Source organism: Rhinopithecus roxellana, chromosome 1 (genome assembly GCF_007565055.1).
Source record: "Rhinopithecus roxellana isolate Shanxi Qingling chromosome 1, ASM756505v1, whole genome shotgun sequence".
Lineage (NCBI taxonomy): Eukaryota > Metazoa > Chordata > Mammalia > Primates > Cercopithecidae > Rhinopithecus > Rhinopithecus roxellana.
This window is the reverse complement of record NC_044549.1, coordinates 161,594,027-161,606,742: the sequence shown is the minus strand read 5'-3', so window position 1 is coordinate 161,606,742 and position 12,716 is coordinate 161,594,027. Positions and strand designations below refer to the sequence as shown.

General features: G+C 35.5%; 1 protein-coding gene across 9 annotated transcripts in view; it reads left to right on the top strand.

Annotated features, from left to right (window-relative positions):
- The window catches only part of CLASP2 (cytoplasmic linker associated protein 2), a 221,610-nt gene that overhangs the window by 37,451 nt on the left and 171,443 nt on the right, over positions 1-12,716 (top strand). For all 9 annotated transcript variants that reach the window (XM_030932912.1, XM_030932911.1, XM_030932899.1 and 6 more), the window contains exon 7: positions 11,359-11,429. In XM_030932912.1, coding sequence (XP_030788772.1) covers positions 11,359-11,429 — 71 coding nt within the window. The remainder of the gene's footprint in view (positions 1-11,358; positions 11,430-12,716) is intronic.

The window sequence follows — 12,716 nt, the reverse complement described above, 5'->3', positions numbered from 1 at the left end:
TCTACATCATTTTATGGATGAAAGAAGGAAGTGATGTTAACATATGTATTTTGTGTGTGTGTGTGTGTATACATATCTTTTCTAAATTTATATTGAAATTATTTTATTCTTTTTTTTTTTTTTGAGATGGAGTCTCGCTCTGTCACCCAGGCTGGAGTGCAGTGGCATGATCTCGGCCCACTGCAATCTCTGCCTCCCGGGTTCAAGGAATTCTCCTGCTTCAGCCTCCTGAGCAGCTGGGATTACAGGCATGTGCCACCACGCCCGGCTAATTTTTGTATTTTTAGTAGAGAGGAGGTTTCACCATGTTGGTCAGGCTGGTCTCAAACTCCTGACCTTGTGATCCGCCTGCCTCCGCCTCCCAAAGTGCTGGGATTACAGGCATGAGCCACTGTACCCAGCTTTATTATTCTTAAATAGATTTTAATTTAATTTTTTTGAGACAGAGTCTAACTGCTGCCCAGGCTGGAGTGCAGTGGTGTGATCATGGTTCACTGCAGCCTCAACCTCTTGGTCCCAAGCAATCCTCCCACTTCAGCCTCCTGAGTAACTGGGACTACAGGTGCACACCACAACACCTGGCTAATTTTTAAAAATTTTTTGTAGAGACAGGGTCTCCCTATGTTGTTCAGGCTGGTCTTTAACTTCTGGACTCAAATAATTCTCCTACCTCAGCCTCCCAAAGTTTTGGGATTATAGGCATGAACCACCATGCCTGGCTAGACTTTATTTTTAGAGCACTTTTTGGTTCACAGTAAAATTGAGTGAAGGTACAGAGATTTCCCGTATACTCTGTGTCCCTATACATGCCTAGCCTCTCCCGTTCTCAGTATTCCTCAACAGAGTGGTACATTTGTTATAATTGATGAACCTACATTGACATATCATTATCACTCGAAGATTATAGTTTGCACTAGGGTTGACCCTTGGTGTTGTATATTTTATGGGCTTGGACAGATGTATAATGACATGTGTCCACTATTATAGTATCATACAGAATAGTTTTACTGCCTTAAAATCCATACTGTTTCACCTGTTTATTCCTCCCTCTGGCCTAACCCTTGGCAACATTCTTCTTTTTACTATCTTCTTGTAGTTACATTTATACAGTATGTAGCTTTTTCAAATTGGCTTCTTTCACTTACTTAGTAATACATATTTTAAATTTTCTCCATGTCTTTTCATGGCTTGATAGCTCATTTCTTTTTAGGGTTGAAAACTTTTCTATTATCTGGAGTTACCACAGTTTTTCCATTCTACTGTGGGACATCTAATTTGCTTCCTAGTTTTGGCAATTATGAACAAAACTGCTAAAAATGTGAGTTTGCAGGCTTTGTGTGGACATACATTTTGGTCTCCTTTGGGTAAATACCAAAGAATACAATCACTGTATTGCATGGTAAGAGTAAGTTTAATTTTGTAAGAAGTTGCCAGACTGTCTTCCAAAGTGCTTGTACCATTTTGTATTCCCACCAGCAGTGAAGGAGAGTTCCTATTGCTTCACATTCTCACGAGGATTTGATCTTGTCAGTGTTTTGGGTTTTGGCCATTTTAGCAAGTATTTGGTGGTATCTTGTTTTAATTTTGCATTTCCCTGATGACCTATGATTTGGAGTACTTTTTTGTATGCTTGTGTGCCATCTGTATATCTTCTCTGGTGAGATGTTTGTTCAGATCTTTTACCCCTATTTAAATTGGATTGTTACCTTTCTTATTGTTGAGTTTTAAGAGTTCTTTGTTTACTTTGGGAAGCAGTCCTTTAACAGATATGTCTTTTGCAAATATTTTCTCCCACTCTGTGGCTTGTCTTCTCATTCTCTTGATAGTGTCTTTCAAAGAGAAGAAAGTTTTAATTTTAATGAAGTTCAGCTTATCAGTTATTTCTTTCATGGTTCATGCTTTTGGTGTTGTATTTAAAAAGTCATCACCAAACCAAAGGTCAATTAGATTTTCTCCTATGTTATCTTCTAATCATTTCATAGTTTTGCTTTTTGTATTCTGTGATCCATTTGAATTACTTTTGAGAAAGCATGTAGGTCTGTATCTAGATTGATGTTTTTGTGAATGTCCAGTTGTCCTAGCACAGTTTTTGAAAAAACTATCTTTTCTTCATTGTATTGACTTTGTCCCTTTTCCAAAGATCATTTTTATCATATTTATGTGGTTCTCTTTCTGGGCTCTCTATTCTGTTCCATTGATCCATTTGTCTCTTCTTTCACTAATACTATACTGCCCGTAGTTTTGTAAGTTAGGTAGCGACAATCTTCCAACTTTGTTCTTTTCCTTTAATAGTGTGTTAGCAATTCTAGGTCTTTTGCCTCTCCCTGTAAATTTTAAAATTGCTTTGTTGTTATCCACAAAACAACTTGGCTGGAATATTGATTGGAATTGCATGGAATCCATAGATCAAGTTGGGAAGAACAGACATCTTGAAAATATCAAGCCTTCCTATCCATGACTGTGGAATATATCTCAATTTATTTCTTGTTTTTTGGTTTCTTGCATCAGAGCTTTGTACTTTTCCTCATAAAGTCTTACACTTACTTTGTTAGATTTATACCTTTATGTAGATCTGAATTTTTGACCTGTATCATTTTCCTTCTCTCTAAAGAACTTCTTTTTAACATTTCTTGCAAGCATTACTACTGGCAACAAATTCCTTCAATCTTTTTTTGAGAAAGTCTTTATTTCTTTTTTACTTTCAAAGGATAATATTACTGGGTATAGAATTCTAGATTGGTAGGAAAGAAAATCTAAAAAGAATTGTAGATTAGTGTGTTTTTTCTCTCAACACTTTAAATATTTTATTTCACTTTCTTCTTGCTTGCACGAGGAGATGTGGGATGTAGTTTTTATCTTTGCTCCTCTATAGGTAGTGTTTTTTTCCCCTCTGGTGACTTCAAGGATTTTTTTCTTTATTTTTGGTTTACTATAGTTTGAATATGATATGTGTAAGTGTAGTTCTTTTGTCATTTGTTCTGCTTGGTGTTCTCTGAGCTTCCTGGATCTGCAGTTTGGTATCTGACATTAATTTGGGGAAATTCTCAGTGATTATTGTTTCAAGTCCTTTTTTTCAAATACTTTTTCTGTTCTGTCTTTCTTGTTCTATTATCCCCATTAACATGTATATTACACCTTTTATAGATGCCCCACAGTTTTTGGATAGTCGCTTCTGTTTTGTTTTCCAATCTCTTTTTTCCTTGCCTTTTCAGTTTTGGAGAATTCTATTGAGATTTCCTCAAGCTCAAAGATACAGCAGTGTGCAGTCTAGTAATAAGCCCAATAAGGACATTCTTTAATTTTATTAAGTTTTTGATCTCCAGCTTTTTTATTTTATTTTATTTTATTTTTTTGGTACTTTGTTAGAATTTCTTTCTCTCTTACCCATCTATTTTCTTTTTTTCCTTTTTGGCATGCTATCTACCTCATTCTTTGGAACCCTTAGCATATTAATCATAGTTTAAAAAAAATTCCTGGTCTGGTAATTCCAACATATCTTCCATATCTGGGTCTGGTTCTGATACTTGCTCTCTGTTTTTTTTTTTTTTTTTGTCTTTCATAATGCCATGTAATTTTTTTTTTTAATAGTTGGACATGATATGACAGGCAAAAGGAAGTACTTGAAACAGGCCTTTAGTAATGTGTTGGTAAGGTATGGGGTAGAGGAAGTATTCTATAGTCCTATGAGTAGGTCTGTTTTAGTGAGCCTGTGCCTCTGGATTGTGAACTTCACAAATGTTCCTTAAGTATTCCCCGCTCTCCCCTCACTTAGGTGGGACAGGATGGCTAGCTAGAGTGGGCTGGAATCATGTATTTCCCTTTTTTTGGTGTGGAAGAGTATAGTAGACTGGAGTTTGGGATTTCCATTTCTCCACTTGGAGAACTAGAGCAGCAGAAGATGGGTATTTTCCTAGGTCAGTTAGGCTCTGATAAAACCCCAGCAGGTTAAATCTAATTAAATAGTTTCACTTAAGGTCAGACATTGTTAAGGAGAACAGAATACTCACATATTTCAAATTGGTTCTTTTTTGGTTCTCCCTGCTGGAAACATGATAGGATTTTGCACTGATACTCTGAAAACTAAGTTGAACTTCTGGAGGTAAAACTCTAAAAGTGTGGTCTCCCTCTGCACCATCATGACTGGGTCCCCTGGAGTTTTTAACTCCCAAGAGTTGTCCACTCTGAGCCTCCAGCAATTTGTTAACTACAGGTCAGCTTTTCCTACCCTGACACTGGTTTTCACAGAGGTTTCTACTGATGGGTTATGCTCTGGTAAGTTGTGATTCTCTGTTTTCATCTCTCCATCTCTTAATTTTTGGTGCAGCTGTTTGCCCTGTGACCTGCCTTTTCTTACAAATCTAAGAAGAGTTGTCGATTTTTTAGTTTGTTTAAGTTTTTACTTGTTGTTAGGGCAGAGTAGCAACTTTCCAAGCTTCTTACATATGGAAATCAGAGGGGGGAATTACTTTTTTAAAAAATATTTTAAATGTTTATTCAGGTAGGAACTCCATACAGAAAAGTGCACAAATCATTAGTATACAGATCTATAAATTATAACAAAATGAGTCCATGCATGTATCCACCACACAGATGAAGTAGAACATTACAACATCCCAGAAGCCACTTCACATCCTTTTAAATGTTTACCTCTTCTCTTCCTAAAAGTAACCACAACCCTGACTTCTAACACCATAGTTTAGTTTTGACTGTTTCTGAATTTTATATTAATAGAATCATATACTTCTTTGTGTGTGCCTTCTTTCTGTTAAAAATTATGTTTTTTACGTGTGTGTGTGTGTGTGTGTGTGTGTGTTGGGTTGTTGGATCCAACTACAGTTGTTCATTTTGATAGCCTTATCATTTTCCATTGTATGAATAGTCTATACTTTATGAATTCAAACTGAAGATGGACATTTGCATTATTTTTGGTTTACGGTTTTTATGAGTATGCTGCTAACAACTTTCTCGTATATGCTTTTTGGTGTACATACTAATTCATTCTTTTGGAATGTATCTTAGAGTAGAATTGCTATGTCAGAGGTGATGTTCACATTTAGTTGATATGGACAGTTTTCCAGAGTGGTGGTATTCCATTTATATTCTCACAGGTACTGTTGCAAGTTTCCATTATTCTACATATTCACCAATATTTTGTATTGTTAGGCTTATTTTTACTAATTTTAGGTTTTTAGTGGGTGTGGTGTTTCATTGTGGTCGTAACATGCATTTTTCTGATTACAAATAGAGAGGAGCATGATTTAATCTGTTTATCAGCCATTTGGATGTCTTTTGTAGTGTTCTTTTCAGGCCTCTTGCCCATTTTTTTTTTAATTGAGTTCTCTTTTTAAAAACTTGATTTGTAGAACTTTTTTATATGTTCTGTGCACAAGCCATTGTCAACGCTATATGCTTCAAGTACCTTCTCTCTGTGACTTGCTTTTGTACTTTCTTGGTGATACCTTTTGATGTACATAAATTCTTAATTTTGAAGTAGTTCTTAGTCATTTTCTTTATGAGGAGAAATTTCTGTGCCCCATTTATGAAATCTTTGCTTACCCTAATGTACGAAGACATTCTTGTATGTAATTGTCTTGAAAGTTTTATTCACATTTAGATCTATAATCCACTTGGATTTGTGTGTTTGTTTTTCGGCAAATACAATGATTAAAGACTTCAGGTAAAAAAAATTTTTCGTGTGGATACTCACTTGACCCAGTACTACTTATTGAAAACATCTTTCTTCGTTTCTTATTTTGTTATAAATTAAGTGTGCATATATGTGCTTAGAATTTTTGCATCTATGCTCAAAATGACATTGACCTATAATTTTCCTTTCTTCTTGATGTATATCTTTTGTTAGTAACGTTACTTGTTAGAGGAAACTCTTTATTTGATTTTCCTCTCATCAGAGTTAACCTCATAGGGGTTTTATAATATGCAAGTAGCTAATACTTTAATGTTCTTACTGAAATAGGCCAATGACTTATTACCCCTAGCCGTTCTTACCATTTCTCCCTCCTCTAAGTCGGTAGTCACTTGGCAGATGAAGACTCTGAGACCCAGAGCAGTGACAGCTAGTCAGTAGGAGGTTGATGGCTTCCTGACACCCAGTCCATTGTTCTTTCTTCCGTGCTGTGCTTGTGTCATTCTCCCTGGTGATGCTTCTTTAGCAGGTAGTAGGCAGTGGAGAAGGACTCTGTGTGGGTACCTGAGCTTTGCTTTTCAAACATGCAGAGTGTTTTCTATTCTTGATGCCTATGGCCTCATTATTTTATAGGTAGTATTTCGAATCCTCAAAATAACAACACATATTAAACAGTTCTTAAACTTTTGTAAGTTAAAGCGTAGATTAATTTTGGTTTACACCTTTCTTCAGACTATTGTTCCACTATTTCCGTTTTTCCACTACCATATATTCTCAAGAGTTTATACTGAATATTACATTCATTTGAAACAAGTATTCTTTTGTTATGGTGATCAAATTCTAACTTTAATTTTTAGAAGGGATAGTTTTCATTCTCAAATATTACTCCCTTTATGGTTTCCAAATTTTCTGTTGGATATAGCCTGCTAAGGTTCAAGTTTGTTTTTGCCCACTCTTAAATTTATATCAGAACCATTCTTCTTTGTCAAAACAACTAAACTTAAGTATGGTTCATAAAGACATTAAGTCAAATAGTTTTTTTTTGTTTTTTTGTTTTTTTTTGAGTTGGAGTCTCGCACTGTCACCTGAGCAGGAGTGCAACGGCATGATCTCAGCTCACTGCAGCCTTCGCCTCCTGGGTTCAAGCGATTCTCCTGCCTCAGCTTCCCAAGTGGTTGGGATTACAAGCCCCTGCCACCACACCCGGCTAATTTTTTGTACTTTTAGTAGAGATGGGGTTTCATTATGTTGGCCAGGCTGGTCTCGAATTCCTGACCTTGTGATTTGCCCACCTCAGCCTCCCAAAGTGCTGGGATTACAGGTGTGGACCACTGTGCCCAGTGAAGTCAAATCGTTTTAAAATAATAATTAAACAATTTTTTTCTATCAAATATATTTTAAAAGGTAAGTTCTGATAGTGTGGTCCTAGCATAACACTAGATACAGATCATTGGAACTATACTGAAGTAAACTTGTATTTTTGGTCTGTTGATTTTTGTCAAAGATGCCAAGACCATTCAATAGGGCAGGAAAGAATGGTCTTTTCAACAGTGGTGCTTTATAAACTGGATATCCCCATGCAAAATAATGAATTTGGAACTCTTCCTCACTCCACACCCAAAAATTAACTCAAAATGGATTATAGAACCAAATGTAAGAGCCAAAATAATAAAACTCTTAGAAAGCACTAGGCAATGGTTTCTTAGATACAACACCAAAACACAAGCAACCAATGGAAAAAAATAGATAAATTGGATATCGCCAAAATTAAAAACTTAGGCTTCAAGGAACGCCATCAAGAAAGTAAAAGAAAACCCATATTATGGGAGTAAATACTTACAAATCAATTTTTTTTTTTTTTTGATAGTCTCACTCTGTCACCCAGGCTAGAGTGCAGTGACACGATCTTGGGCTCACTGCAACCTCCACCTCCCTTCAAGCAATATTCCTACCTCAGCCTCCTGAGTAGCTGGGATTATAGTTGCACACAACCATACCCGGCCACGTTTTGTGTTTTCAGTACTGATGGGGTTTCACCATGTTGACCAGGCTGGTCTTGAACCTTTGACCTCAAGTGATCCTCCTGCCTCGGCCTCCCAAAGTGCTGGGATTACAGGCATGAGCCACTGTACCTGGCCGAAATCAAATATAAGACACATATCTTGACTATTATAAAGGGCTCTTTACAACTCAATAGTAAAAGGACAGATAACCCAATTTTTAAAACAGACAAAATATTTGAATTTCTTCAAAAAGAGTATACAGATGGCAATAGCACATAAAAAGATGTTTAACACCATTTAACCATGAGGAAAATACAGATCAAAACTATTATACACCCCTAGGATGACTAAAATAAAAAATGATAGACAAATAAAAATTAATAGACAATAACAAGTATTGGTGAGGGTGTAGAGCAATTGGAACCCTCATACATTGCTATTGGGAATGTAAAATGGTACGGCAACTTTGGAAACAGTTTGTAATTCCTCAAAATGTCAAACATAGAATTATCTACAACCTAGTAATTCCATTCCTAGCTATATATGCAAGTGATATGAAAACATTCCTCACAAAAACCTACACACAGGTGTTCATAACAACATTATTTGTAATAGCCAAAAAATAGAGATGCCCCACATCTACATATGTCCATTGCTTGGTGAATGGATAAACAAAATGTAGTAAATCCATACAATGGAATATTATTTGGTCATAACAGGGATGGCTGATACATCATGCATCAACTTTGAAAACATTCATGAAAGAAGCCAGTCACAAAAGGCCACATATTGTATAATTCCGTTTATATGAAATGGCCAGATATGGCAACTCATAGGCTAGATTTAATCTTTAGGGAAAGGAAGTAGATTAGTGTTTGCCTAGGACTGGAGAGATCAGGGTAAATGGGGAAGGATTGCTAATGGGTATGTGGTTATTTTTTGGGGTGATGAAAATGTTCTAAAATGGATTATTTGGTTGCACAACTCTGCAGATACACTAAAAATCATTATGTTGTACACTTTAAAGAGGCGAAGTGTGTGATATTGAATTCTATCTCAACAATACTGTTATTTTAAAAAGATAAAGTCTGAGATACCTAATTGTCTCTTTCATGTTATACTTGGGATTTATTATTCTTGTTCTAAACTTTTAAGTCTGGACTTTGGTTAGAGTTACTTTTCTAATTCTGTCCTCCTTACCCTATGAGTCAGAACCTCCTAATGCTTTACTGGCCTCTATCCTTATCCTAAGTCAGAACCTTCCTAGAGCTTTGTAGGCCTCCTAAATTGTGTTTATAATCTTTTGGACAATCCAGTCTCTGTCGTATTTTTCTTCCATTGAATTTCCTAATTTCTTCCCCTGAATTACTTAAAATATCTTAGACTGTTCTTTCTGCTCTTAAATTGTTTGTTTCTTCCTTTTTTCACCAAATTATATGTACAGTAATAATCTATTATAAATGCGTTTGTTTTTCTAAAATAAGTGTATAGAGTTTAATGATGGGGTTGGAGGAATTCTGTGAGGGCCACGTAGAAAATTATACTGTGTTTGCTGTTTTGTTTACTTTAAAGATAAGTTATGAACTTATCCTTTATAAAATTTTGAACAGGTGACTAAAATATTTTTAATAAATACCAAACAAAAGTCAGATGTTAATTTTACTTGAAAGTTGGTAAAGTGAGAAGCATTAGAAGGAAAGAGTGACTGAGAAGAGAGGGTACAACAGTCATAGGAAGAGTGTATAGAGTAACTGAAGAACTGGCAGCAAGGTTAATGCTGTTAGGTAATCATCTCTCTGTGTCTATCTTAGCCCAACCCAGTCCCAAAAGACCTTTGGGTGATACCTTCTACTCTGACCGCTTTTTCTTCCTTTCCCCTCCCCTCATCTGTCCCATATTCCTATTATATTTTCCTACTATTTCATTTGACCCCTCTTCCACTAAAGCTGCTTACATCTAGATTCCTGTCTCCATATATTACCTGCCTTACCTTAATTCCTTGCCAGCCCACTTCTCAGCTTTCTGCCCTAAATTTTCTACTCCTCTTCTTCTATTCTGTAGCCAAATGTTATGCCCCTTCATGTCTTGTTCTGCTTTTTCTCAAACAGCACTCCGAAATCCTCTCCTTTCTTTCCTTTTTTTTTCTGAGACAAAAGCTCGCTCTGTCACCCAGGCTGGAGTTTGCAGTGTCAGGATCTCGGCTCACTGCAACTTCCGTCTCCCAGGTTCAAGTGATTCTTGTGCCTCAGCCTCCCTAGTAGCTGGTACTACAGATATGTGCCACCACACCCAGCTGATTTTTGTATTTTTAGTAGGGATGTGTGTTTTGCCATGTTGGCCAGGCTAATCTTGAACTCCTGAGCTCAGGTGATCTGCCCTGGTTGACCTCCCAAAGTGCTGGGGTTATAGGCATGAGCCACCATGCCCAGCCTCCAATTCCACTGCTTCCTTCTATCTCATGTCCACCTCTTGTGTGTGGGCAACCTGCTTGGTGTCTGTCCAGCCCTCCAGAATATACTACTCTGTAGGATAAAGAGACCTGTGTCTTTGAAGTGAAATGCTTTCAGATATGTAAATAGTTGTATTTGTTGAATTTACTGGAAGTAGGAGGTGATGTTAAGGTTTAGAAATCCTATTATAATGAATTCTTAGAGGAGATTTCAACTAAAAAATTTTTTTAGTTAGTCCTTACTGAAATAAGCCAATGATTTATTTCAAAAAGTACCTGTATCTTTAATTTACTGGTAAGAAATGACCATAGTGAGGACCAAGGCTTAAGTAAGGTTTTAGGAAATAAAATTGTGACAGATATATATGGGTAAGTCAGTGAAGAACATTTGGCAACTAAAGGCAATATGACAGTGACCCTCCTCCCTTCCCCAGTTCTCTAAGTCACAAATTTAAGAATGAATCATAGCACAATATATTGGAAAGGGAAAGAAAAGCAAACTAAAAAAAAAAGGGCTATCAGTGAAGAAAATTTTCTTCAATCTGAAGAAAATTTGTATATGAATATAAAAGTATCAGAAAGGATACAGTTAATACATTCTGTGAATGATAGAAATGTGTTTTTTTTCTTTGTTCCTGTTTATATTTCCTAATTTTCTTTTATAATGAATGTACATCACTTTTGTAATAAACACATTTTTAACTAAGAAAAGTGATAGCAGAAGTGCAGAAAGTAATTATCCTGAATATAAAATTAGAAGCACCAGTGGAATTGGTGTTGTATGAAAATAGTCATGTGAAACAGGGAAAGCATCAGATTATCAGTGATATTAGCCATCTCTTTAGTTTTTGATATTTGATATTTTGTTGTTTTTGTTTACCTTAAGTTACTTTGGCATGATTTTTATGTGCCTTTAAAAGATGTCTTGGTGACTGAGTACACTTATTATGAGGTTGAAACTAGAATATTTTTGATTGATTTGGAGAATTGATTTTGTGATGAAACATGAGAAACTGCTTGGTGTAAAAATTGTCTTTTCGCAAACATACCTGCAAATATGTAGTCCTAGCTATATTTGACTTCTTTCAACTGAAGAGAGATGGGTTTTGTGTCTTTTTTCAGTGATTTCATTGTGAAAGAGAGTTGTATAGAAAACTAGCTGAATCCCTACAATTGTTTTTTCTAAGGGAATGGTGAGATAAATTGTTTCTATTTGATCTATATGTTAAAAAAAACAAACACAATTTATTCTTTATTCCCAGATTAGAAATGATATTTGCCAAATTTGATGAAGTGCAAAGTTCAGGCGGTATGATTTTGAGTGTCTGCAAAGGTAAGAGTAATTAAGCTCTCAAATATTTCTAAGACTATTTAGCAAAGTTTTAGGCACTAAAATGTATTATATTACTGATTCAAAAGAGTTGATTTTGTGGCCTGAAAACTTAGTTGAGATATAATAACAAAATATTTACATCCTGCTGACAATTATCCATCCTCTGATTCTTTTGGAGTGAGTGAAAATTTAATAGTGGGTCAGCTGTATAAAATGATACTGTTCTTTTTTTTTTTTTTTTTTTTTTTTGGTGATACTGCCTTATTTTTTGTGTCTTCTGGGTCGAGGTACGATGACCCTCGCGCCCTCCATTTTCTATGCATAAAATGTGTTTTTATACCTAGAATAATTGTTTTATTTAGTTGTCTTTAACAGAAATTGTGGGGTTGATGGGTTCTGTGTATAGACTATCTGGGATGATACTGATCAAGAGACTCATACACAGGAACTTCACTGGTATAATCACCTTGGGCTTCTTAAGTAGAATGAGACCAAGTTGGAATTCAGGGACGTTTGGAGTTAATGTCTGGTACTGACTTGATTTTTGTGGTTCTTCTCCTTTTTGTAAAGTTGATAAATTATGTTTAGCTTTGTTGGGTAGCATTTCCTTACACTTGAGACTTTAAATATTAATTACCGCTATATGTAAAGAATGTATTCTGTTTCCAAAGATAATATAGGTTGTTTTTCCACCTAGTAGTTTCATATTAAAGAGAGTGTGGTTAATTTAGTAATATAAATGATGTTGGAGTAAAAATTTGGTGTGTGAATTTATTGTCAAATAATAGGAAAACTAGTTACTTATATAATTTAGTTACTATTCTTTGGGTTAAACCAAGACTGAGGATGTGTTACAGGAAGTCAGATGGAGTAAGTGAGTGTTAGAAAGAATGTGTTTACCCACATCTAAACTTAGTTCCAGAAGCATAAATTGACCTCAGTGCTACCAGTCCTCACCTTGAATGCCAGAAGATTCTCACTTCACTTCTCTGAATAGAAAGTGTTTTAAGTACCTTCTCCTTGTTTTTCTAGCAGTTACCTCTGTCAATTTCTATAGAAACCAGAAACAGTAGGAAGAGATTAGACAAGATCCTTGAACTTGTGTGTTTTCATAACATGACTGTTTGTGTATTTCAGACTAAGTAGTTACAACTCTAAGGAAAAAAAGGTAGAATACTTTCAAAATCTAAGGTATTCATTGTTTGGGTGTGGTTTATTTCGAAAGCACTGTTATTCTTGTATTTTGTGACATTATTTCTGTTACCTTCAAAATAGAGCTTTTTTGTT